Raw genomic sequence first — 27,029 nt, forward strand, 5'->3', positions numbered from 1 at the left:
ACCATTAAGTATGTTAGCTTTAGGTTTTTGGTAAATGTTTTTTAAATCGGGTTAAGGAAGTTCCTCTTTTCCCACTAGTTTGCTGAGAGTTTTTCTTATGAATCTGTGTTGAATTTTCGCAAATGATTTTTCTGCATCTCTGAGATGATCATTTAAGGAAGAAATAATACCAATCCTACATAAACATAGAAGAGGGGAGACGGCCAGGCGCGGTGGCTCACGCCTGTAATCCCTAGCACTCGCGCTCTGGGAGGCTGAGGTGGGCGGATCACCTGAGGTCAGGAGTTCGAGACCAGCCTGGCCGGTGAAACCCCATCGCTGCTAAAAATACAAAAATTAGCCGAGTGTGGTGACGCACTCCTGTAATTCCAGCTACTCGGGAGGCTGAGACAGGAGAATCGCTTGAACCCAGAAGGCGGAGGTTGCTTTCAGCCGAGATTGCATCACTGCACTCCAGCCTGGGTGACAGAGCAAGACTCTGTCTCAAAAAAAAAAAAAAAAAAAGACACTTCCTAACTAATTTTGTGCTAGCATTACCCTGACGCCAAACTAGACAGTTCATAATAAGAAAAACTGCAAATCAGTATCCCTCATGAACATGGATGTAAGAAATCCCCTACAAAATATCAGCAAATAGAATACAGCAATAAATATATAAAAAGAGTAACATATGACCAAGAGCAGTTTATCCTGGTGTTGCAAAGCTGGTTCACCATTCAAAAATCAACGTGATTAGCCATATCAATAGACTAAAAACACTTTTTAGATGATGTTAATTGTTTTAACAAACTGTAAGTTTGTGTGAGTAGGAACTTACGTCCTGTGATTCAGCTGCTAGTGGACCTTGTTCCTAGGGTGTCTTGAAAAATTATCAAACACATTAATATTTTAGGGGCACCTTTTTTAATACCAGTAATCTGAACAGGAGCTGGTGATTCTTTGGTGATTAAAATATTCATGGTTTTCTGCTTTTCAATCTAGTTGAAAGACAGTAAACAAGCAAACAAGTCATTAGCGTTTATTATAAGTACAATAAGAAAAAGAACATAGTGCTTTGATAGAGACCATCAGGGAAAATGTAATACATGGAATAGTGACAGGAGACCTTTCTGAGATGATCTAAACAGACAAACAATGTTATTTAGTATATGATTTTATACTATATCTGACATGCTTTTGCATGATTTAGTTTGTTTTAAATTTATTTTTTAAAGAAATAATGTGCTTTTAGTGGGAGAATGGACAAGTATGTAAGAAGTGATTAGTTATAACTAAAACTTTTGTGGTTGTTTTATTCTCTATGTTTTAGTGGCAGAACCAAGAATAGAAGATGGATAGAAATGTAGTTAACTGACTTAGAATTTGGAGAATGAATAAACCCTAACAACAATATCCATCCCACCCTCTTTTATTTCCTCAACCTAATGGAATGGTAGGATCTTGGACTCACTCTGTTACCATCTGGTAATTGCATGTGTTGTTGTTATAATCAGTGTGAGCAAATACTGCTTTAGACTCTGATGATGCCTAGTGTTGTATAAGAATGGCCATCACATGTCTACTACATGCAGATGAGTATTAATGGTTAGACATTAGCTAGTAACCATGTGTCTCAGCAAATGTGGTAGACAGTGATTTCTCTTGTTGGTTAGCATGCTGTCAGCCCTTTTAAGGATACTGTGTCATGCTACAGGTAGGACTTAATCAGAATAAAATGAGTTAAGTGATCAAAAAAATTATTTAAACATTTTAAACTCTATTTACCTATGCATTTAAAGGGGTAAATGCAGCTTGCAGCTGATGGAAAGTTACAGATAATTAAACATCAAGAATTACAACGTTTATAGAATGTGATATAGGCAGTCATTATTATTTATGACCATACTAAATCTTCATTGTGATTATTTTTTTGTGATTTGAGTACAGTACAACCACATGTATATTTTACATATTGTTGTGCTTTGGAACTAATGGTTTTTTTTTTTTTATATGGACCCCTTCCCAACCCAAGGATGATTTTTTCTACTTGTGATTTTATTGAGGAGGCAAAATATTTTCTAGCATAATATCGAAAGGGAAATAAATTTACTATAGCATAACTATTCTATTTAGCCTGTATGCTTAGAGTTAGAAAAAGAATTAGAGATCATCTGCTGGCTTATTGCCTTAATCACAATAAATCATATAAATTCTCATAAGAATTCTTTAATTAGTAGATACCATTTTAGGAAAAATTCTTTGTTATCCTGTCCTCCTTGAGCTGCTGCCTTATCTGTTCTCCTTCTTTGTAAACTTTCCACAAAGAATTGTTCATAGCTGCTGCCACTGCTACCTCAGCTCGCATTCTTTTCCGTATTCATTCCTTTGTAGCTTGCTTCTGTGTGTACCATTTTGTAGTAACTACTTTTGTCAAGTTTACTAATGATTGCCACTTCGCCACAGTGATCACTTTTCTGTCACCATATTTCTTGGCCTTTCAGCAGCATTTGGTAGTATAGCCCACTCCATCCTTACTGAAACATTATCTTTTCTTGGTTTCTGTGATAATTCTGATTGTCCTCTACTTTCCTAATTGCTTCGAAGAGTCTCCGTTGCTAGATCATCTCCCTTCCAACTTCTAAGGAGCTCCTCAGCCACTTCATCTTAGACTGCTAATCTTTTCTATGTGTTTTCTTGCCCTAGTAATGTTTTCTGTTGTACAGTTCTAATACCATCAGTTGTCACATAGATGACCCCATGTTCCTCGAAACCCTGACATTGCCACCAAGTTGGAAATCTGTGTATTCAGCCAACTCTTTGGTATCTCCATCTGGATGTCTTATAGATACCTTAAACTTAATATGGCCAAAAAAGAAGTACGGATTTTCATCTTCCCATCTCTGCTCTAAACCCATTTCTTCCCTATCTTCCAAGGGCATAGCCATCCATGCAGTGTTTGAGGTGACGAGTTGATGCCATTGATTCTTCTTTCAGATTGCCATTCCAGAGAGGCTGTAGTGTCTTGATTTGATTCTTGGATTGTAATCTCTGCTTTGCTATTTACCAGCTCTGCGACCATGGGCAGTTACCTAACCTCTTTGTGCCTTAGTTCCTTAATTTCTTCCTTTCTTTTTTCCTTTTTTAAAGACGGGGTCTTGTTCTATCCAGGCAGGCTGGATTACAGTGGCACAATCATAGCTCACTATAACCTTGGAATTCCTGCGCTCAAGCAATCCTCCCACCTCAGCCTTCCAAGTAGATAGGACTACAAGCTTGCATCATCACACCCGGCTACTTTTTATATTTTTTGTAGAGACAAGACGATTTTACTCTGTTTCCCAGGATGGTCTCAAATGCTTGGCCTCAAGCAATGAGTTCCTTCATTTCTTATAATCTTTTCTAATCTTGTAAGATCACTGTAAGGATCAAACAATTACTACATGTAAAATATGTACAACAATGTCTTGAACAAAGCATGCTCTCCATGAATGTCAGCTATTTTTAATATTCTGTTTCTCATTCCTCGGATCTAATTGATCTTAAGGACTCTTCTTGCAAAGGCTATTCCAAATATGGCTATTCCATTTCAACTGCCACAGTGCAAGCCACCATCATCCTTAGCTTGGACAACTATAGTAGGCGCCTAAGTAGTTCTTCTGCTTCTCCTTTTGCTTCCATAAAATCTAATTTTCATATATACCCAAAGTGGCCTTAAATAAATGAGAATCACATGTTATGACTTCCTGCTTATCATACTCTTCTGGTCTTCCAATGCTTGTGCTTAGAATATACTTAAAACTTTTTTGTTTTTTTAAACTTTTAGCTTCAGGGGTACATGTGCAGATTTGTTATATAGGCAAACTCGTGTCACAGGGATTTGTTGGAAAGATGATTTCATCACCCAGGTACTAAACCTAGTACCTAATAGTTGTTTTTTCTGATCCTCTCCTCACCCTTCACCCTCAGGTAGGCTCCAGTGTCTGTTCCCCTCTTTGTGTCCATGTGTTCTCATCATTTAGCTCTCACTTACAAGTGAGAACATGTGGTATTTGGTTTTCTGTTCTTGTGTTAGTTTGCTAAGGATAATGGCATCCAGCTCCATTTCAAGCTTGTATCATGGCTGAATGAGGAGATACTACCCATCTCCTTTCCACTGATGCTGTGCTGCAGTCTTTGAATGTGGAGTCTGTTCTTGCTTCAGAGTCTTTGCACTTGCTCATCCTTTGCTTGAGTCATCCACTCCTGGTTGTTTCATGGTAGGTTCTTTTGATCTGTGGCTCAAGTTCAAGTCATCTCATCAGTGAGTCTTTGAGTACACGCTAAATTAGCCTCCCAAATCTGTACTGTCATGTTTTCTTCATAGTACTTCCCATCTTGTGAAATTACCTTGTTTATGTGTATACTTGTTTATCATGTGTATCTTACCACTAGAATGTAAGTTCTGTGAGAGCAGGGATGAGTCTGAAGTATGAGAACGGTGCCTGGCTCATAGGGGGCCGTCAATAAATAGGTAGTTGTCAGATGGAAGAATGAATAGATCTTATAGACCTGCTTTCCTGATCCAGAAGATCCCCCAACATTATTTTTAATATGGTCATGAATCCTTTGCCTATCTCAATGAGCAGCGTTCTGTCTTTTAAAGTGGTTTAATTTTTTTATTATAATAATGAGAATAATATATAAGTAGAAGAATTATATTTCTTTTATTGAAACAAAATCTGCTTTCCTGTAACCTTCTCCAGTTGTCTATCATTCTTCCCATTGAAACTATAGAGTAAATCTAATTGCTTTTTAAAAAAACTCTTTAAATTAAAAAAATTTGTTTTTTTTTAAGATGGAGATCACACTATGTTGCCCAGGCTGGCCTCCAGCTCCTGGGGTCAAACAATTCTGCCACTTCAGCCTCCTGAGTAGCTGGACTACAGGCATGTGCCACTGTACCTGGCTCCTAATTGCTATTTTATGATATTACTAAAAATATCTAGGGACAGGGATCATAGTAATTTCAGTCCTCTCTGAACATGCTTAGAAACTTCAGCTGTGATGTCTTCCAGAACCTTATCCTTCTGGTCACCTGCCTTTGGGCTTTCTTTTCTTGGTCACTGACTTTCATAAAATGTGCCTCCTATAGTGTATTTTCTGCTGAATAATCTTTGTTGAATACAGTGGGCTATTACATTATCTTAAATGATCCTTCTTTTAAAGCAGACTGACATTATATCACCTTTGTTGGCCATTTTGTTAGTTAGTCCATATTGAGCCTGTAGTGAAGTAAATTTCATTTTTTCTTAATCTGCACATAAAATATTTTCAGTGTTTCCTCATTATGTACATTAATAATTATTCTGTCTCTATTAAAATTTATTTTTGCTAGTTTCTACACTGCCATTTTCTCATTTAATTAATAGTTATTCTCCTAGTTCTACATTTAGCAGTTAATACTAGTTTACTGGTAGTAATATCAAGTAATTACTAGGTAAGTATAATTTTACATCATAATTCACATCATTAATAAATTAGTAACAAGGCAGAATCTCTGGCTGCCCTGAGCAGACCATTAAAGACCAGAGGAAGTGGCTTTAATAACAAATTTGAAAGGAAAGTGAATTTTATCTATTTTTTTAATTTATAAAATCAGAATTTTTGTTATTTGACTGTCTAATATAAAGAATGAGGAAGAATTTGTTATAATGTAGGAACAGGAATGAACAGTTTTTTAAGACAGAGAAGTCTAGTTTGTGTGCAAAAACCTGGAGGGAAGAGATGGTTATAGACACTTTGAAAACTCTCAGGAGTTTGTGGGCCAAGTTAGAGAATAAAGTACCAGAGAGATACTCTGGGCAGAGAGAAATGAAGCTGGAAAAGTAAACAGGTGCCATAGTGTTCAGAGCCTTGCATGTGAATTCTGGCAGGGACCTTGAAAAAGCACTTAACCTCCCAGACGTGGTTTTCTTAATTGCCTGGTAGAAGGATACACTGGGTTGAGTGCAGTGGTTCACACCTAGTGAGCACTTTGGGAGGCCGAGGCCAGAGGATTGCTTGAGTGTAGGAGTTTCAGACCAGCTTGGGCAACATAGTGAGATGTCTCTACTAAAAAATAAAAAAATTTAGCTGGCTGTGATGATGCATGCTGTAGTCTCGGCTACCTGGGAGGCTGAGGCAGAAGGATTCCTTCAGCTCAGGAGTTAGAGGTGCAGTGAGCTGTTATTGTGCCACTGCACTCCAGCCTGGGCAATGGAGTAAGACGCTGTCTGAAAAAAAAAAAAAAAAGAAGATAAAATGAAACCTGCCTTGCCATGGCAGTGGAGGTGAAGGGGGTACTGCTCCTAGCTCCTCACATATAAGGGTCTCAAAACATATTTACAAATAATTTTAAATATTCTTTATCTGGTGAAGAAAATTGTCATTGGACCATGGAATAAAAAGAATAAGTTGACTAAAGATTTTTTAACAGCCAAATATTAAAATTTATTAATTATTTTTCTCAGTTGGCCAAAATTTTAGAGGCATTGTGAAAATTTGTTGAGTTAGAGTTTTTTTTGGTTATTTTATTACTCAGTATTTAAGTTTGAAAAGCCAGAAGACTGGTGTTAGAGGTTATGAAACCTTTTATCCTGCTTGATATGAATGGGATGCTTCTTTTTTTTTTTTTTTTTTTTTGAGACGGAGTCTTGCTCTGTAGCCCGGGCTGGAGTGCAGTGGCCGGATCTCAGCTCACTGCAAGCTCCGCCTCCCAGGTTTAGGCCATTCTCCTGCCTCAGCCTCCGGAGTAGCTGGGACTACAGGCGCCCGCCACCTCGCCCGGCTAGTTTTTTTGTATTTTTAGTAGAGACGGGGTTTCACCGTGTTAGCCAGGATGGTCTCGATCTCCTGACCTCGTGATCCGCCCGTCTCGGCCTCCCAAAGTGCTGGGATTACAGGCTTGAGCCACCGCGCCCGGCGGATGCTTCTAATTAATTGTGTAGAGATGGCTTTGCAAATGCATGTATAGGTAATTATCTTTGTGAGTAGTCTGGAAAAATTTGTTTGGTATAGTTTTAAGACCATCATTTTGTGTTTTCTCCTAGTTTTGTAAATTTAAATAGAAAACATATGCATATCAGTTCTATAGATTTGTAACTTACAGCTACATATAATTATTGTAAAACTAATGCTTTTATAAAATACTAGAAAATAAAAAGGTGGATTCACGCCACCCAAGCTAACTGCTAACATTTTAGAAAATTTCCTTCCTATCTTTCTGTATTTGCATATGATCATTTCAAACACAGGTTTTTTTTTAATTGTAAAAGTAGGACATTTTAATGACTTTTTTTTTTTCAAAAGAAGTGGGTGGTAAAAGTTGACCCTCTTCTCTACCCTTTCTCCACTTCCCAGAGGTAGTCTTTATAGCTGCTTTTCTTCTTTGTATTCAGATAGCTAGCTTCCAGTGAGCCTGACTCATGGCAATCTGGAGTCAGGATGTAACTAATATATTCAGTAGATATTAGTTGCATTAAACTTTATATCTATCTCATTTAATTGTTGATATGAGTAAAAAGTTAAAAAGCATGATTCTGGTTAAAATTTAATCAAGTTATGATTTTATCTACTATTTAATCATTCATTATGTCCTCAGTTTCATACTAATTGGTATCACTACAGTTGCTGCCTTTGGTTCCTAGTACTTTTTGCACTTGTTAGCTTTGGCTGACATGGAGTAGATTTGCAGTGAACTGATTTACAGTACTTGCTGATTTTGTCCAGACCTTTCACTAAAATATTCTAACTGTGACTTTTAGTTTGCAGCACAGATGTAAAATTGCTCTGTTGTATGTACCATCTTGTTTTATAACTTTATAACAGGATGACTTTGGGGGTACATAAAATTAACAAATAAATTTAAATTATCTTATCAGGGTTCATGATACTTTCCCTTAAAAGGCATATTTAGGTAGTCTTCAGATTTGATAAATGAATGCTAGGGATTTTAGATTAGGAGCCAAATGTATCTTTTCTATTTCTTTTCTTCATTATACCAAGGCTTCACTGATGTATATAGACATACAGATGGCTAGGTTATCTACTAAAGTAGAGATGTAATCTTTAGTTAGTTCTAGAAATATAACTTGGGTGTCTGTGATTCAGCCATGTACAGTGCTAAGCAATGGGATTAAAAACATTGAATAAGACACAGTTTTTTCCTTTGACTTTGCAGTTAATTTTTATCCTTTTTGGTTTTTCTATAGAATTGAATACTGAAAAAGCATAGACTAGGAAGTTTGGAGGAAGTGGAGAAAGGAGCAGGAAGTAGTTTGAAGTGCTTTAGTGAGCTATAAATAGAATCAAAGTGAAGAATGGATATAACAGAGGAGCCCGTTGATCTCCTCAACCCTGGACTCTTACGGGGCACGTGACTTGTTGCAAGAATGAACCTAATCTATGTTGAACGCATTCTTCTAAGAAAGTTTTTCTAAATCAGTACATTTATTATTAAACATACCTAGAAACTTATTTTTGACCAACGATATGATTGGCAAGTAAATTATCTTCTACAAACAGAGAAATGAAGGGATAAGGACAGTTGCCCTTTAAACAGGAAGGTCTTGTCTTACAAACTCAAATGCGTTTGAGATGAATAACACTGTTTATATACGTGTCATGGCTTCCACTGGTTTTGCAAGACCTCATTTGATGATCTAAGTACATGTGATCATTCTTCACTGAGAAATGCCTATGGCACCTTTTTTGTTTGTTTTTAATTTCAAAATTTCAGATGTTAGACCAGCAAATACTATAATGTGTTCTTGAGGTAAGATACAATGATGCATTTTTAATATGATTTTTGTTTCCTCTATTCCTTTTTTCTGTCATCTAACACTTATTTTGTAATGATGTATTTAAAAAAATTATCAGCTTCTTTCAATATAAAGTTATTAATTTATTGTGAAAATGACATCATTCTCATTTTTTCTCTATGTGATAGATTAAGGTCTGACATTTTATTTTCCTGTGACATCTTAAGAATTGTAGACAAGCACTAATCTTTTGTTACAGTTATTTTGCCAGATATAAGGGAGGCAATGAAGTTAAGTAGGTTTCATTGTGTAGTAGAGGTCAGGAAGCCAGTAGTTTACTTCCTATATCAAGCATTTTCTGTTGTTCATACAATGCATTAGATGCATTTTTGGCTTATATTACTCTTTGCTCATTGATACAGTTCATGGCCATCAATCTATCTTTAAACTTCAGACATCATTTTTGGTAAATAGGATAAACTCTGTTGATTTTCTGATAAAATATTTATTTACTGTAACTTTAATGCCTCTCCTTAAAAACCAAGTGCTGGAAATGAGTTTAACATATCAACCAAGCCAACTTGTATGTATTTGATGAAGTCTAGGCTTATTAAATTCAATTCCAAAGAAATGGAGTTTGAAAAAAGAGGTTTTATTTCACATGTTATTAATTTTAAATGTTTGTTATGTGCTATAAATAAATGGCTATCTCTTCTCACCCTATTCATAGAAAATCTGCTTTACTACATTCTTCCCCTCTAGTTTTATTAAAGTGTAATTGACAAAAATTGTACATATTTAGAGTGTACATTGTGGTGTTTTGATATGTGCTGCTTTACTGCATTCCTACTGAATGTTGGTTACATTTGTATTTTATTCCCTTGTATGTATTAGATACAGAGTACATATTTGTTGATCATTTCCCTTTTAACACTATGTATAGTATACTAGTTTTCTTTTACCAACTAATGTTCCATTGTTTTTTTTTTTTCTTTCTTTCTTTTACCAGTTTCTCAAACAATTAGGTCTGCATCCTAACTGGCAATTTGTCGATGTATATGGAATGGATCCTGAACTCCTTAGCATGGTACCAAGACCAGTCTGCGCAGTATTACTTCTCTTTCCTATTACAGAAAAGGTAATTGTTAAGTAAAATAGAAAGTTTCTGGTAAATACAATTTTTGTTTTCGTCTATCTTATTTTTTGAGCCAGGATCTCACTCTGTTGCCTAGGCTGGAGTGCAGAGATGTAATCATGGCTTACTGCAGTCTCAACTTCCCAGGCTCAAGCGATCCTCCTGCCTTAGCCTTTCAAGTGGCTGGGACCACAGGCATGTTTCACCACACCTAGCTAATGCTTGTATTTTAATTTTGTAGAGCAGGGCCTCACTGTGTTGCCTGGGCTGGTCTCCAACTCGGACTCAAGTGGTCCTCCCGCGTTGGTCTCCCAAAGTGCTGGGCTTATAGGCATGAGCCACTGTGCCCAGCCCAATTTCTTTTTCTTCTTTTTTTTAATTTACAAAGTTTTTGATAAATACAATATTTAAGAACAAATGATCCCCTTCTTGCATAAAATTAGGCAATCTAGGCAGTGAAGAAATCTTAAAAATGTTTTTATTAAAGAGATGATATTTAGATTTTGATGACAGTAAAGTCCTAGGTTAGTGCTTTAAGCTTGGGTAGTTTTCTTCTTTTATAAAATTTTGTTTGCCTCAGCTGTGTTTTGATGTCACATGTAATCACATTGTGATTTATATATTTTAGAAATTTTAAATACTAGAATAAACTTAAATACAGTTTTTTTAAATACAAATAAAAAAGGAATCTCCTTTGCCTATTTTAAGTTGGTAGGGAAACTGATACCGTGGGTTACATTACTTTCAAAATAAACTTGAATGGGAATCACTAAGCTTAAATACATTTTAATTGGCAGATTTGGGGTGTGTTGGGGATTATAAAAAGCTATTCTTTGAGCTCTGTATTTAAATTCAAGTCTACATATTTTAGTCCTTTTTTCTAGAATGATGTGTGTGTATGTTTCTGTGTGTGTATATATGTATATGTATACATACATATACATATATGTGTGTACATATACACACACACGCACATATATATGCATAGTGGAGCCAGAACTTTTGAGTGCATTTTATAATAGATTTTGAGGCTATATCCTTCTGATTTTTATTTTTGAAATTAGAAACAGTAGGATGATTGCAGTAGTTATGAAAAAATGAAGTAAGTGGGACGATGTGAGAGAAATATGTTGATGATTTGGCATATTTGTGCTCAGGTCATCCTACTCTTCAGGACTAAATGGAGCCAAATCCCACAGGATTTAAGACTTAGACTTTGCTTAGTCCTGGAAATTCCTGGATCATTTTCTTTATGCCATAACAAATTAGCCTCAATTCAAGGTAAATTAAATACCATTGAAAATTTTCTCTCTTCTACTTAAGGGTTCTACAAAACAAATTATTCAGTAAAAGAAATGGTATTTCTTTGCATTTGCTATTCATAATAGAGAAATTTGGAGTTAGGAATTTCTTAGTGATTGTCTAGTATTAGACCAAACCTCTACACAATGGTAAGGTTATGATTATTGACATTTATAGAAGAGTTAAGACAAGAACTTAAGTTTACTCTCTTTAAATCCAATGTTATTTTTACCTTTTTTTGATTACAAAAATAAGCCAACAGATAACTATCCCAGGACCCCAATTGTAATGAACAGTAAATAATTGAAAAAAAATCAGTTGCCTAAAGCTTAGGGTTTCTTAGCTGATGTGATACAAATAGTAGTTTTTTGTCTGAATTGGAAATTTCCAAACCATTGGTTTTTTATGACATTTTTTGTAAAAAATAAATTAGATTTGCTCTCTTTCAGTTAGTGAGTCATCAGTATTAAAAAGGCATATTATCCTTATTAATAGGATTTAATTTAGTAGATTATCAGAGCTAAAAAACTTTCAACTCCCAGTTGAAAGGTAGAACACAGTTCTAAAGTATTGCGTTAAGTAAATTTGTACTTACGTAAGTAGAAAATTTATGTAAGTAAATATATAAATAAGCATAAATACTTTACTTATATAACTATAATAACATATAAGTAGAGAATATAACTAGCATGTACCACTTTTAGATGTCTTACAGTTTTGTAGATCCTTATTTCAGCTTATAGGTGATATATTGCAAAGTTATTAAGAGGCTATCTAGTGCATTCTTTAGGAGCTGCAAAGTGTTTGTCTTTGAAGTTCCAATTTAAAAATTGAATATGTAGTTGTGAATGACTTAAGCAAAGGAACTGTCATGGGTACCTCATTACCCTTTATGTATATATGTAATGTATGGTATGTATGTATACATTTACTTATTTTCTGAGACAGCATCTCACTCTGTTGCCCAGGCTGGAGTGCAGTGGTGCGATCTCGGCTCACTGCAACCCATGCCTTCCAGGTATAAGTGATTCTCCTGCCTCAGCCTCTGGAGTAACTGGGATTTCAGGTGTGTGCCACCATACCTGGCTAATTTTTTATATTTTTAGTATAGACAGGATTTCACCATGTTGGTCAGGCTGGTCTCAAACTCCTGACTTTGAATGATTTGCCCACCTTGGCCTCCCAGAGTGCTGGGATTATAGGTGTGACTTATTACCCTTTAAAGTCAATCATGGTGGGTTTTTAAAAATAAATTTTATTATGTATATTTGAAGTTTACAACATGATATAGGATTCATATACATACTAAACTAGTTACAATAGTGAAGCAGATTAACATATCTATCATCACATAGTTACTTTTTTTGTGACGAGCAGCTAAAATCTACTTATTTAACAAAAATCTCTAATGCAATATAATTTTATTAACTAGTCTTCATGTTGTACATAAGATCTCTAGACTTGTTACTTGTTTTTCCTACACATCTGCTATTTTGTGTCCTTTGACCTACATCACATCACCTCCCCGCCAACCTCTGTTTCATTCTTTCTGTGTATTTGACCTTTAAAAAAAAAAAAAAATTCCACGTATCAGTGATATTATACAAGATTTTTCTTTCTGTGTCTGGCTTATTTCACTTAGTATAATGTCCTTCAGGTTCATCCATGTAGCAAATGCTAGGATTTCCTTTTTTTAAGGCTGAATAATATTTCTGTGTGTGTGTGTATGTGTGTCTATATGTATACCGCTTTTTCTCCCAACCAAGTACTAACCAGGTCCAACCCTGCTTAACTTCTGAGATCAGACGGGATTGGGTACATTCGGGGTAGTATGGTCGTAGACTATACCATGTTTTTATCCATTTAACCATCTATGGACATTTGGGTTGTTTCCATATCTTGGCTATCGTGAGTAATGCTGCAGTGAACATGGAAGTGCGGATATCTTTACAAGGTAGAGATTCATCTCCTTTACAAGGTGATTCGTCTCCTTTGGATATGAATTGCTGAGTCATATGGTAGTCTATTGTTAATTTCTTTAGAAATCTCCATACTGTTTTTCATAATGGCTGTACGAATCTGTATTCCGACCAACAGTGCACTTGGGTTCCCTTTTCTCCACGCCCTCACCAACATTTATTATCTCTTTTTGATAATTGCCATCAATGATAGTTTTTTTTTTTTTTTTAATTGTTGTTTGTTTTGAGACAGAGTCTTACTCTGTTGCCCAGGCTGTAGTGCAGTGGTGCGATCTCAGCTCACTACAACCTTTGCTTCCTGGGTTCAAGCAATTCTCATGGCTCAGTCTCTGGAGTAGCTGGGATTACAGGCATGTGCCGCCACGCCTGGCTAATTTTTATATCTTTAGTGGAGATGGTGTTTCACTGTGTTAGCCTGGCTGGTCTTAAACTCCTGACCTCAGATAATCCACATGCATCAGCCTCCCAAAATGCTGGAATTACAGGTGTGAGCTACCGTGCCCGGCCAATGATAGATAGTGTTTTGAATATGTTCTTTGTGATAGTGCAGTCCAGCCAGTAAATCATAGGCAAAGAGGCTATAAATTTATTTCTCTCTGATGTTTATGTCTCTTGGCCTTAATATTTTTTACTTTTTGATCTAAAATTTCTTTTTTTTCCTTTACTTGCTTTGTATCATTTTAGGACTTTTTTCCTATACATTACATCTTGAAATTATCAAATCTTATTTTGCTTTGTCATCAGGAACATTAACAACAGACTAAGCTGTAGAACTGTAAACTTTTCAGCATAAGATCATAATATACTGAATCTTTCTAGTTTTTTATCAGACTTACTTTTCATTCTGAAAATGTTACTTGAAATGTCATTTAGAAGCACAGTAATAAAATTCATATTTTGAACATAGATACATTTGTTGTTAGAAGCAGTTTATTATTTTTTTCTCCGATAGGCAAGAGATAAAAGAAGCAGTTTCTTAACTACTTATAGGTTTTCTATAGACATCGTTTGTTTCTTTTATTGCAGGGAATCAGGAAAATATTTCTGTAAGACTAGATAGTAAATATTTTCAGCTTTGCAGGCCTTAAAGTCTCTGTTGCAACTATTTGACTTTGCCTTGTAAACATCCATAGACAATACATAATGAAATTTTACTTAAGAAAAGAGGCAGTGGGCCCGATTTGGCCTGTAGTCTGTCATTTGCTGACCCCGTTCTATTAGAAGCAGAAAGTTATGGGAAAACTATAAACAAAACAATAAAATCATCTTTCTCCTCCCCACCTCACCAATTTTTTAACCTTTTTGCTATTTTTTACTCTTTCTTACACTATTAGGAAACTGAGATACAGAGACATTAAGTAATTTGCTAAAGTCACACAGCTAATAACAGCTGAGCCAGGATGTGGGCCCAGGCAGTCAGCTGTAGAGCCCACATTTTTGATGCTTATTATTATACCCTATTGTTTTTATAACCAGTTATTATAGATAATGGTTAGTGTCAGTTACAGATTATGTAATGTGAATTTTATAAATATGCTATGATTTTCCAAAAGGAAAAATATTTTTGCCAATGATAAACAATAAGAAATGTAACAATTAGCAAATAAAAGTTCTCCAGTAATCTCTTGGCCCAAAAATAACCTCTATTAAGTTTTTGCATAGCCTTTCAGACTTTCCAATATGTATGTACATATTTTAAAAACATAAATGGGAATTGTTATTAATACATACTGGCCTATAACCACACTTAGTTGTGGACAAAGTTCTAAATCAGAATATGTAAATCTAGTGTGCTTTATAGTATTCTATTATGATATGCCATAATATATGTTAACCAAATCTCCATTGATGGATATTTAGAATTTTTTCCAGTTTTGTGCTCTTAGAATTATATATCATTTTAAAGATTATGTCTTAGACCAATTTCCTACAAATGAAATTGCTTATTGGAGTGTATGAGAATTTAAAATGTTAATACATATTGCCATATGCCCAGTAACATGATTGTACAAATATATACTTTTAATAATAGCATAGGAGAATACCTTTTTGCCCATACCTTCACCATCACTGGCTACTGCTATTCATTTTTCTTTTTTTTTTTTTTTTTTTTTTTTTTGAGACTGAGTCTGGCTCTGTTGCCCAGGCTGGAGTGCAGTGGCCGGATCTCAGCTCACTGCAAGCTCCGCCTCCCGGGTTTACGCCATTCTCCTGCCTCAGCCTCCCGAGTAGCTGGGACCACAGGTGCCCGCCACTTCCCCCGGCTAGTTTTTTTTTTGTATTTTTTAGTAGAGATGGGGTTTCACCGTGTTAGCCAGGATGGTCTCGATCTCCTGACCTCGTGATCCGCCCGTCTCGGCCTCCCAAAGTGCTGGGATTACAGGCTTGAGCCACCGCGCCCGGCCTCATTTTTCAATCTTTTATCAGTCTGGTAGGTGATAAATTAATTATTTTAAACTCTTTTATAAAAATATTTTTTATCATTTATATTTTTTCTTTTACAGTCTGAGTTTTTTAATGTTATTTTCCCACATATACACTATTGCCTTTTTTTTTTTTTTTTTAACAGTATGAAGTATTCAGAACAGAAGAGGAAGAAAAAATAAAATCTCAGGGACAAGCTGTTACATCATCAGTATATTTCATGAAGCAAACGATCAGCAATGCCTGTGGAACAATTGGACTGATTCATGCTATTGCAAACAATAAAGACAAGATGCACTTTGGTAAATGATATTTCATTACTGCATTTTTTTTTGCCCTTAATATATGTTACTTTCATTGAGCAGTAGGTGGTGCTCTAATTCTTTCTTCAAACTATAAAATAAAGCATTCCCTGCTGCTTTTATGATGGGAATGTATATACTGTTAGAAGAAATATTAATCCTTCTCATTCTTTTATATTGTTGACTAATAGAGGTTAAACAAATGAACAAATATTAATAATGTAAGGCTTATCATTTATAACATGATCCTTACATTTCTAATTTACCAGTGAAATAATTTAACCTGAAGAATAGTAGCATACTTCTAGTATTTTCATATATTGGTCTCTCTGCTATATCAAGCCTTTTAAATTTTATCTTCTTTCATATTCTCAGAATCTGGATCAACCTTGAAAAAATTCCTGGAGGAATCTGTATCAATGAGCCCTGAAGAACGAGCCAGATACCTGGAGAACTATGATGTCGGTACCTTCTTTCTGTTTTGATCTCATATGTGGACAAAGTTTTGTGGGATTGTAGATGTGTTTGGGGGTTTTGTCTTGAAACCATAGTTTTGAGCAGTTATGGATTTTATTGTATCCATTAAGAAAAGCCTTTTGTACTTTTCAGATAACTTTGAAATATCCATAAATGCTGATAAGTTGACATTTCTTTTCTATGTTCAGAGCTGTCTTAATGGATAAAAGCAGTTTGATTTACAAATTTTTTTTTTTTGAAATGGAGTCTTGCTCTGCCACCCGGGCTGGAGTGCAGCAGTGCCATCTCTGCTCACTGCAAGCTCTGCCTCCTGGGTTCAAGCAATTCTTGTGCCTCAGCCTCCTGAGTAGCTAGGATTTCAGGTGCGTGGCACCACACCTGGCTAGTTTTTCTATTTTTAGTAGAGACAGGGTTTTGCCATGTTGGTTAGGCTGGTCTCGAACTCCTGGCCTCAAGCAGTACCTCCGCCTCGGCCTCCGAAAGTGCTGGGATTATAGACATGAGCCACCGTGCCTGGCCCTGATTTACAAGTTAATAAAATATCTTATGATTGACTATTCCTTACCATTCCCTCCCTAAAATAAATATATACCTGCCAGTACCCTATGTATCTTTTATTGGGAATTTGGAACAAGGCTGAAGATGAAAGGAAAAAGCAAAGGTTTCAAGGTAGACGTTAGACCATACTGTGGCTATTTTATCAATGTAATAACCAGGCCTCATAAACTAGGGTATATATATATATAATATAAGTCATATTTAATTCAGGTGATAGTGATTGTACCACTTCATATAACTGTTCTGAAATTGTTTTTAAAATTTATTACTTTTGGAATCAATTTTTCTTTTGAAATCTTTTGACTTTTTAATAACATTAATAAATAGATTATAAATTCTTTGAAATTAGGCATATAGTCTACAAATTATTTGGCTAGAACAATGCTTTATGTAGAATTTGTGCCTGATAAATTAATTGATTTGATTATGTTTTTATGCTTTCCAATATACTTTGAGAATTTTAAATTTTTTTTTCTTTAAAAAAAACTAGAGACTTCATAAAACATCTTTATTATACATAAAAATTAACAACATGAAAATCAGTAATCTTACTAATGAGAGGTAGATAAACATTAATATTTTTTAGGGAGCGTATGTATATACACAGTTTTTTAAACAAGAATTTGATCATATTGTAATACTGTTTTATAACTTGCTTTTTTCACTTATCACAAACGTATTACATACCAGTAAGTATATATTTGATATTATTTAATGGCTGCATAGTTTCCATTATGTAGTATTGTATTTCACCAATAAATTATTGTTAGAAATTTAATAGCTTTTTCTTCTTTTTCACTATTTTAATAACTACTGCAAGGTACATCATTGTAGCTAAATCTTCGTAAATATCCTTAATTATATATAATTATGTAGAATTATATGTAAATATATAAACTCCTAGAAGAGAAATTGCTGGATAAAATAGTTTGCATGTTTTTAAGGCTTGGATATTTATTTATTGCCAAATTGCTGTTTATAAAGATTGTACTTTCACCTGTAATTTACTATTGTGCCCATTTCTCTGGATGTTTGCAAATAGTGGGTACTATAAAAGTAGTTTATTTTTTAGTTCAGGAAACTAAATTCTGTAGCTTCTGATAAATGCATGAGTTGTGCTCCACATTTCTCAATTGCTGACTGAAACTGCATGATTAAGCATAAATACAGCCAGAGCTGCAGAGGAGCATGGAACCTGGAGAAACAGATGAGATAAGCTTCTTTAGTCTCTATCTGTGAAATGCTTACTTTATTCTAGTCTCAATCGAATAAAGTGTTAAGTGGTAGTTCTAACAACTGAATAAGTTAAATAGCCCCTACTTACAGCCTGGAAATTGCAAATAATCAGATATTCAATTTCCTAAGTTTTCAGAGATTTGTGAGTTACACAGTATAGTAATTCATTTGATTACCCAGATACCATTCTTAAATATCTAGTATTAAGCTGTTCTTAAATTTCCTTCAGTTTGTTGTTTCTTTTAGAAGACTTTAGGTATTAAAATTTAGCTTTGTTGTTTTCATTTAAAAAGTTGGGTATAGTCATTTTTTTCCAATGAATACCTTTATTCTTATTACAGGCCATCCGAGTTACTCATGAGACCAGTGCCCATGAAGGTCAGACTGAGGTATTTCACATTTTTTCTAAATTTTTCTTGCTATGTGTAAATTTAACCATAGTGTTATTATTATAGGACATACAGTTTTAGATAGTTACCTGGCTTTTTCTTTTTTCCTTTGAGATAATTTGCTTAAGCAAAAGCAGTCATAAAGTAGCAAACGAACATGTTTTGACAAGCTGTTAAGATGCTGCTGTCTGCTGTTTCAGTTCATCTATTTAGAGATAATGCAGATTGTGTGCTGTTTGTGCGGCTTACACGGTGGCCTGTGTCTTCCCTATCAGATTCCTTTGACTTCCAACTATTTTGAGACAAATACCTGCACTATTGTACGGTTAAATAACCTGTGTCTTTATTATGTCCTGCTTCCAGCAGAAAACCACATCATTTTCTTTGCTCAATAAATTTGTTTGAGGGTAAAGTAATGATCTTTACCATCTTTACCCTGTTAGCTAGTTCAGCTGGGTTGCTTTTCCTTTCCTTCTCTTGCCTCTTTTTTCATTTATTGGTTTCTTTCGTTTTTCCTTCCATCTTTTCTTTCTTGCCTTCCCTCCAGCCCTGGCTCTGTCACTCTAAGAGGAAGTTTGCCAGAAGGTATTTTAGTCAAAAATAATTTAAAGCTGTTTGGTATGTTTATAGCACATTTAAGGGTTAATACCAGAGAATTAGAGGTTTTCTTCTTTCTTATCCCATATGTGACTCGGAACCCCACTTTTTTTTTGTGGGATGGAGTCTCACTCAGTTGCCCAGGCTGGAGTGCAGTGGCGCGATCTCGGCTCACTGCAAGCTCCGCCTCCCGGGTTCACGCCATTCTCCTGCCTCAGCCTCCCGAGTAGCTGGGACTACAGGCACCCGCCAGCACGCCCGGCTAATTTTTTTCTTTTTTTTTTTTTTTTGAGACGGAGTCTCGCTCTGCCGCCCAGGTTGGAGTACAGTGGCCGGATCTCAGCTCACTGCAAGCTCCGCCTCCCGGGTTCACGCCATTCTCCTGCCTCAGCCTCCCGAGTAGCTGGGACTACAGGCGCCCGCCACCTCGCCCGGCTAGTTTTTTGTATTTTTAGTAGAGACAGGGTTTCACCGTGTTAGCCAGGATGGTCTCGATCTCCTGACCTCGTGATCCGCCCGTCTCGGCCTCCCAAAGTGCTGGGATTACAGGCTTGAGCCACCGCGCCCGGCCACCCGGCTAATTTTTTTGTATTTTTAGTAGAGACGGGGTTTCACCGTGTTAGCCAGGATGTTCTCGATCTGCTGACCTCGTAATCTGCCCGTCTCGGCCTCCCATAGCGCTGGGATTACAGGCATGAGTCACCACGCCTAGCCGAAACCACACTCTTTCATGTAAAAGAGGACATTGCCTTTATACTTAAAAAAAAACTTGAAAAAATATTTGATTTAAAAATCATTGATTTTGGCTGAGCATGCTGACTCACACCTGTGTAATCCCAGTGCTTTGGAAAGTTAAAGCAGAAGGATCGCTTGAGGCCAGGAGTTTGAGACCAGCCTGGGCAACATAGTAAGGCTCTGTCTCTACAAAATGTAATAAAAATTAGCCAGGTGTGGTGGTGCACGCACCTGTAGCACTAGCTACTAGGGAGGCTGAGGTGGGAGGATAACTTGAGCTCAGGTTATAGTGACCTGTGATTGCACCATTACACTCCAGCATGGGGGACAGAGCAAGACTCTGCCTCTCTAAAATATATATATATAGAGGTTGCTCTTAGGCGCTGCTTTCAAAGGTGTGGATTATTGTTTTTGACCAAGTTTATCCATACACAAACACGTAAGAGGCCCGTCTAAATGTTTTTAACACCAGATTGGAAATTCATGAAATGCTGTTTTGTATTGCTTTATATGATCCTGAACATATTAATAATCTTCACTATGCTTTGATTTTTTGTTTGCAAATTTATAGTGTTAAAATTGGTGATGATGAGGATCAGCATAAGTTTATTGTTAAGACATGAAGACAATTACGGCCGGGCACAGTGGCTCACGCCTGTAATCCCAGCACTTTGGGAGGCCGAGACGGCGGATCACGAGGTCAGGAGATCGAGACCATCCTGGCTAACACGGTGAAACCCCGTCTCTACTAAAAATACAAAAATTAGCCGGGCGAGGTGGCGGGCGCCTGTAGTCCCAGCTACACGGGAGGCAGGGGCAGGAGAATGGCGTGAACCCGGGAGGCGGAGCTTGCAGTGAGTGGAGATGGTGCCACTGCACTCCAACCTGGGCGACAGAGCGAGACTCTGTCTCAAAAAAAAAAAAAAAAAAAGAAAAAAAAAGATATGAAGACAATTAGTTGTAATAAAGCAATTAAATGCTTTAATACATATTAACTACAAAAAATATTTATTTTTGCCATACTTCTCTTGCCCCCTTTTTGGAGTTTTGTCCAAATTATGGATTTACATTTAAACTTCTTTTTAAATGATCTTCATGTCTCTTTTTTCACACCTAACCTCCTTCATTCTTTCCAGTCTTGGATGCCTGTTAGACATCATCTGAATGACCCACTGTATTTTAGAATGCACTTTTGTTTGAGCTTATTATCTGTATCTTAAACTTTTTCTTCCCTTTATTGTTTCTGTTTCTTACAGTAGTTCTACCATACTTTTTCCCACTGTAACTAATCTAGTACAAATTTGTTAACTTCTGGTTTAGAAGATCTGCCTTTTATGCAGATTCTCAGTTTTTATTCCAATTCTCATTCATTTTCACACAATTCTGCTGGATTCCCTTTCCTGAAGTGTACCTGAATCAGTTGGCTGCTAAAATTTTTCTAGGGGTTTCCTAGAGCATACAGCAGTAATTCTCAAGGTGGAATGCAGATAGAATTTTCTGGAGGGCTTTTTTACACTACTGTGTACTCCCATAAGAATTAATCTTTTCTGCTCCTTTCCCATCTCCCACAGTTTAGAAACACTACTGGAGTGAGCCATATTTTTTATGTATATTATAACCCTAAAATGTGTCAGAGTGAAAAAAAACTGTTTGAGAATATGATTGCTCAAGCCTGTGCAGTCAGTTCCAGGCTCTTTAACCTAGCTGCATTCAAGGTTTTCCTAACCCTGTCTTTCTTTCTTTCTTTCTTTCTTTTCTTTCTTTCTTTCTTGCTTGCTTGCTTGCTTTCCTTGCTTTCCTTGCTTTCTTGCTTTCTTTCCTTTCCTTCCCTTCCTTCCTTTCTTTCCTTTCTCTCCTCTCCTCTCCTCTCCCCTCTCTCCTCTCCTCTCCTTTCCTCTCCCCTCTCTCCTCTCCTCTCCTCTTCTTTTCGCCTGCCTGCTTGCTTGCTCTTTCTTTCTTTCTTTCTTTCTTTCTTTCTTTCTTTCTTTCTTTCTTTCTTTCTTTCTTTCTTTTTCTTTCTTTCTTTCTTTCTTTCTTTCTCCTTCCTTCCTTCCTTCCTTCCTTCCTTCCTTCCTTCCTTCCTTCCTTCCTTCCTTCCTTCCTTCCTTCCTTCCTTCCTTCCTTCCTTCCTTCCTTCCTTCTTTCTCTCTCTCTCTCTCTTTATTTTACCTTGTCTTTGTAACTTTAAGTATTCCTTTTTAGCCGTCCCTTATTTCCTTATTTTATTATTGCTATTCTTCTTGCAGTACTCTCTTTCTGAAAATACTCTTTCCCTCAATCTCTTGCACTTCTTACTTCTATCCATTCTTCAAGACTCGGCTTAGTATGATCTTCAGCATGAAGCAGTTCCTGATTATCAGAACTGGATGTATTTTATCCTTTATATGAACTCTTTGTATGACTACTCCAACTATTTGCATTTTAGCTACTTCATATTCTCTTTCATTTTTTAAGATGTGCATTTTTTTCACATTTTAAAAACTCCAAAATTAGAATGTATCTTACAATTGATGTCATAGTTTAACTTGGCGTTATTCCCATCTTAGTGGTTCACAAAATGGTGTGTCATGTAACCAATGGCGCCTTAGTGAAGTATGAAGTATGGTATCATATCTCCCTTTCTGTGACTCTTAGGCCTAGCACTGGCATCTGATTCATTTGTGCATGTTCCAAATTATCCAATACTGTTCCTTACACACAAATACAACACATGTATGTGTATTAATTAACCAGAATTAGCTCAGAACTGTCCTTGGTAGTGTAAGAAATAAAAAAAAAGTGGGGGATGGGGGCGGCAAATGTTAGTTTTCTGTAGTCCTCTGAGTAAACGAAACATATCCATTAGCCATTGTTTCCGAATAGGACAGTGTTAACATTTTGGAAAGGGTTCAATTCTTTTTTGTGCGGGGCTGTTTTGTGCACTCCTGGGTGGAATATACTGACCTCTAGTTGCCATATGTTAGTGTCTTCCAGTCACTGAGAGAACAAAAACCTACACTACGCGTTTCAAAATCCAGCTGTCATCTGACTTTAAATTCCTGCACCAGGAACTTTTAATATTTCTCTGATCATCTCATTTAAGATTCATCTCCTGGCTGGGCGTGGTGGCTCACGCCTGTAATCCCAGCACTTTGGAAGGTCAAGGTGGGTGGATCACCTGAGGTCGGGAGCTCAAGACCAGCCTGGCCAATATGGTGAAACCTCGTCTCTACTAAAAATACAAAAATCAGCTGGGCGTGGTGGCGCATGCCTGTAATCCCAGCTATTCCGGAGGCTGAGGCAGGAGAATTGCTTGAACTTGGGAGGCAGAGGTTGCAGTGAGCCAATATCCCACCACTGCACTTCAGGCTGGGCGACAAGAGCGAGACTCTGTCTCAGGAAAAAAAAAAAGAATTATCTCCCGTCTATGGGCTTAAGAGTGTTCAGTGTATTATTATCTCCATTGCTGTTTGTATTCCAGCCTACTGATTTTTTTTTTGTCAGTTCCTACAAAATACCTAGGTCTTTCCTGTCTGTGTTAGTCTGCTTGGGCATTCATCTCAAATTATTACCAGGTGACTTTAACAACAGAGATTTATTATCACACAGTTCTTGGGGCTGGAAATCCAACAGCAAAGTGTCAGCGGAGTTGGCTTTTACTGAGATGTCCCTGCCTGGCTTGTAGACTACCACCTTCTCACTGTAGCCTCACATGGCCTGTCCTGTGTGTTCATATGGAGGGGGCGTGGAGAGAGAGCCGGAGAGAGAGGGACAGAGACACATCAATCGACTAATATCTCTTCCTCTTCTTATAAGGATATCAGCCCTATTGGATTAGTGCCCCATTCTTATGACCTTACTTAACATTAACTACTTCCTTCCATGCCCTGTTTTCAAATACAGTCACGTTGAAGGTTAGGGCTTCAACGTATGAATTTGGCAGAGGGGACACAATTCAGTCCATAACACCATCTTTGTGCTTTCTAATGGCGCAGTATACTTCTGGGTATACCACTTCTCTTTGCAGAGTTGGAGACTTCTCATCTTTCAGGTCTCATCTTAAAAGTCACTTTTCAGGCTGGGCGCGGTGGCTCACGCCTGTAATCCCAGCACTTTGGGAAGCTGAGGTGGGCGGATCACGAGGTCGGGAGATCGAGACCATCCTGGCTAACACGGTGAAACCCCGTCTCTACTAAAAATACAAAAAAATTAGCCAGGCATGGTGGCACACTCCTGTAGTCCCGCTACTCGGGAGGCTGAGGCAAGAGAATGGTGTGAAGCTGGGAGGCAGAGCTTGCGGTGAGCCGAGATCGTGCCACTGCACTCCAGCCTGGGTGACAGAGCAAAACTCTGTCTCAAAAATAAAAACAAAACAAAACAAAAAAGTCACTTTTAAGAGAAGCCTTCTTTCATCACTGTTAATTAGGTTCTTCTGTCTTATTTTCTGTCATAAAATCCTGTTTATTTTCTTCCTGGCACTTTAAAATAGTCAATAATAAGTTATTTCTTCCTTGTGTATATTTGTTTATTCTGCTAACTAGAATGTAAGTCCCATGATGGAATAGGCCTTGTTTGTGTGTTCACTTTGAATCCCCAAGACAAACTGGACATATATAGGCATGTTTAAGAATCACATAGTTTGAAGGTAAGAGCATAGGATATAGGTTTGTATACTGACTCCACTGCTTATTAGCTTAGGCAGGACACTTTCTTCAGCACAAAATAGAAATAATGGCATTTACCTTATGGGATTGTTGTGAAAATTAATGAGTTGATTATATAAACTGCTTAGAATAGTACCTGGCATTTAATGGGCATTCAATAAATAGTAGGCAGTAATTTTATTTACTGGCATCCAGTAAAATGAATCTGAATGGCAGAAGATGAGGCTGAAGTAATAGGGTGAAGCCATATCGGGGGGGGCTTGGATTTTATAGACTGAGAACCACCAAAGATGGTACATTTACTTTTCAGCCTATTGAGTTTAAGGTGAGTTTTTTTGGGTCATATGTGTAGGAGTCTAGAGCTCAGGCGAGATATCCAGTCTTCAGTATTTGGGTACTAGTTAGAACCCTGAGAATTCTTTTTTTTTTTTTTTTTTTTTTTTTTTGAGACGGAGTCTTGCTCTGTCACCCAGGCTGGAGTGCAGTGGCGCGATCTCGGCTCACTGCAAGCTCCGACTCCCAGGTTCCGGCCATTCTCCTGCCTCAGCCTCCCGAGTAGCTGGGACTACAGGCGCCCGCCACCGCGCCGGGCTAATTTTTTGTATTTTTAGTAGAGACGGGGTTTCACCGTGGTCTCGATCTCCTGACCTTGTGATCCGCCCGCCTCGGCCTCCCAAAGTGCTGGGATTATAGGCGTGAGCCACCGCACCCGGCGAACCCTGAGAATTCTACAGAGGGAGAATAGCGGTAGACCAACAATAAATCCTTGGGGCATGTAGGTGTTGAAGGAGTGGGTAGAAGAAGAGGAGCCAATAATAATATAGTGTAATAACAAGTAGAATCATCACTGGCATCATTGGTACTCTCTGTCAGAAAGTTTTCATGGGAATGGAGGAGGCAGGAGCCTTATTGCATGCTGAGATTTGTAGACTAAATGAGAAATCTGTAAGTTGAGTCACCAAAATACAGTAGTCTTTTCAGAAGATTGGCCATAGCATACTGCTCTAGAGTAGTTGTTTACTTACGTACTTTTCTCCATCCCACTGTGATTGTCTGGTAGATCGGCTAATACAGAAATCTGAATAGTAGCCCCACCTCACTTATGCTTCATTAACTTACACTGAAAGGTATTGCTTTCATCTTTCACTTAAGAGTAAAAACAAAAGAACAATGGGATATGAGGAAACAATGAGGAAATTAAATTATTAGTGGCAAAGAGTGTTTTCTTTTTTTCCATTGATTTTCACTTGCTACAACCACCATTTTATGCTTTGTTCTGGATAGAATAAAATAGTGTTATTAGAGTTGCATCTTTTGGGTAGTGCTACAGAAGTTTGATACCTGTCATTTAATTCCAGTACCAGCCTTATGAGGTATTACCATTGTCCTCTTGTCCCCCTTCTTTAGATGAAGCAATTGAGGCACAGAAGGTTTTAGTTACTTTCCCCAAGGTCACGTATCTACTAAGTGGTAGAGCTAGAATTTGAGCTCAAACTGTCCGGCTGCAGAATCTAGTCCTAGTTCCTCTGTCTTCCTCCTGTCACCCCTACCTTCAAACAAACCCACCCTCCCTCCCTCCCTCCCTCCCTCCCTTCCTTCCTTCCTTCCTTCTTTTCTTTCTTTTCTTTCTTGACATAGTCTTGCTCTGTCACCCAGGCTGGAGTGCAGTGGCACGATCTCAGCTCACTGCAATCTCTGCCTCCCAGGTTCAAGTGATTCCCCTGCCTCAGCTCCCCCAGTAGCTGGGACTACAGGTGTGTGCCACCACGCCTGGCTAGTTTTTATATTTTTAGTAGAGACGGGGTTTTGCCATGTTGGCTAGGCTGATCTTGAGCTCCTGGCTTCAGGTAATTTGCCTACCTTGGCCTCCCAAAGTGCTGGGATTACAGGTATGAGCCACCGTGCCCGGCCAAACACTTTCAATAAAAGTTTGACAGCTAATTTTGTAGCAGTTTTGTTAAGACCAGTGTTGTGTATTAGGCTTAATGTGACTATTTATATCCTAGCTTGAGATAGGAAACAGATTGTCTGAGAAATAGTAAATTGATAGCTTTTCAGTTACTCCTGAATTTTATTTCTTTTTTAATTTTTTCTTTATTATTATTATTTTTTGATATGAAGTCTCGCTCTGTCGTCCAGGCTGGAGTGCAGTGGCGCAATCTCTGCTCACTGCAACCTCAGCATCCCAGGTTCAAGCAATTCTCCTGCCTCAGCCTCCCAAGTAGCTGGGACTACAGGCACATGCCACCATGCCCGGCTAATTTTTTGTATTTTTAATAGAGATGGGGTTTCACAGTGTTAGCCAGGATGGTCTCCATCTCCTGACCTTGTGCCTCAGCCTCCCAAGTAGCTGGGACTACAGGTGCATGCCACCACACCCAGCTAATTTTTTGTATTTTTAGTAGAGACAGGGTTTCACAGTGTTAGCCAGGATGGTCTCGTTCTCCTGACCTCGTGATCCACTCGCCTCGCCTCCCAAAGTGCTGGCATTACAGG

General features: G+C 37.4%; 1 protein-coding gene across 5 annotated transcripts in view; it reads left to right on the forward strand.

Annotated features, from left to right (window-relative positions):
• UCHL3 (ubiquitin C-terminal hydrolase L3) overlaps window positions 1–27,029 on the forward strand; it is a 92,822-nt gene that overhangs the window by 1,222 nt on the left and 64,571 nt on the right. For all 5 annotated transcript variants that reach the window (XM_050766476.1, XM_050766475.1, XM_050766473.1 and 2 more), the window contains exons 2-5: window positions 9,763–9,894; window positions 15,742–15,898; window positions 16,274–16,359; window positions 18,511–18,558. In XM_050766476.1, the coding sequence (XP_050622433.1) occupies window positions 9,763–9,894; window positions 15,742–15,898; window positions 16,274–16,359; window positions 18,511–18,558 (423 nt within the window). The remainder of the gene's footprint in view (window positions 1–9,762; window positions 9,895–15,741; window positions 15,899–16,273; window positions 16,360–18,510; window positions 18,559–27,029) is intronic.

The sequence above is a fragment of the Macaca thibetana genome, chromosome 17 (assembly GCF_024542745.1).
Source record: "Macaca thibetana thibetana isolate TM-01 chromosome 17, ASM2454274v1, whole genome shotgun sequence".
NCBI lineage: Eukaryota > Metazoa > Chordata > Mammalia > Primates > Cercopithecidae > Macaca > Macaca thibetana.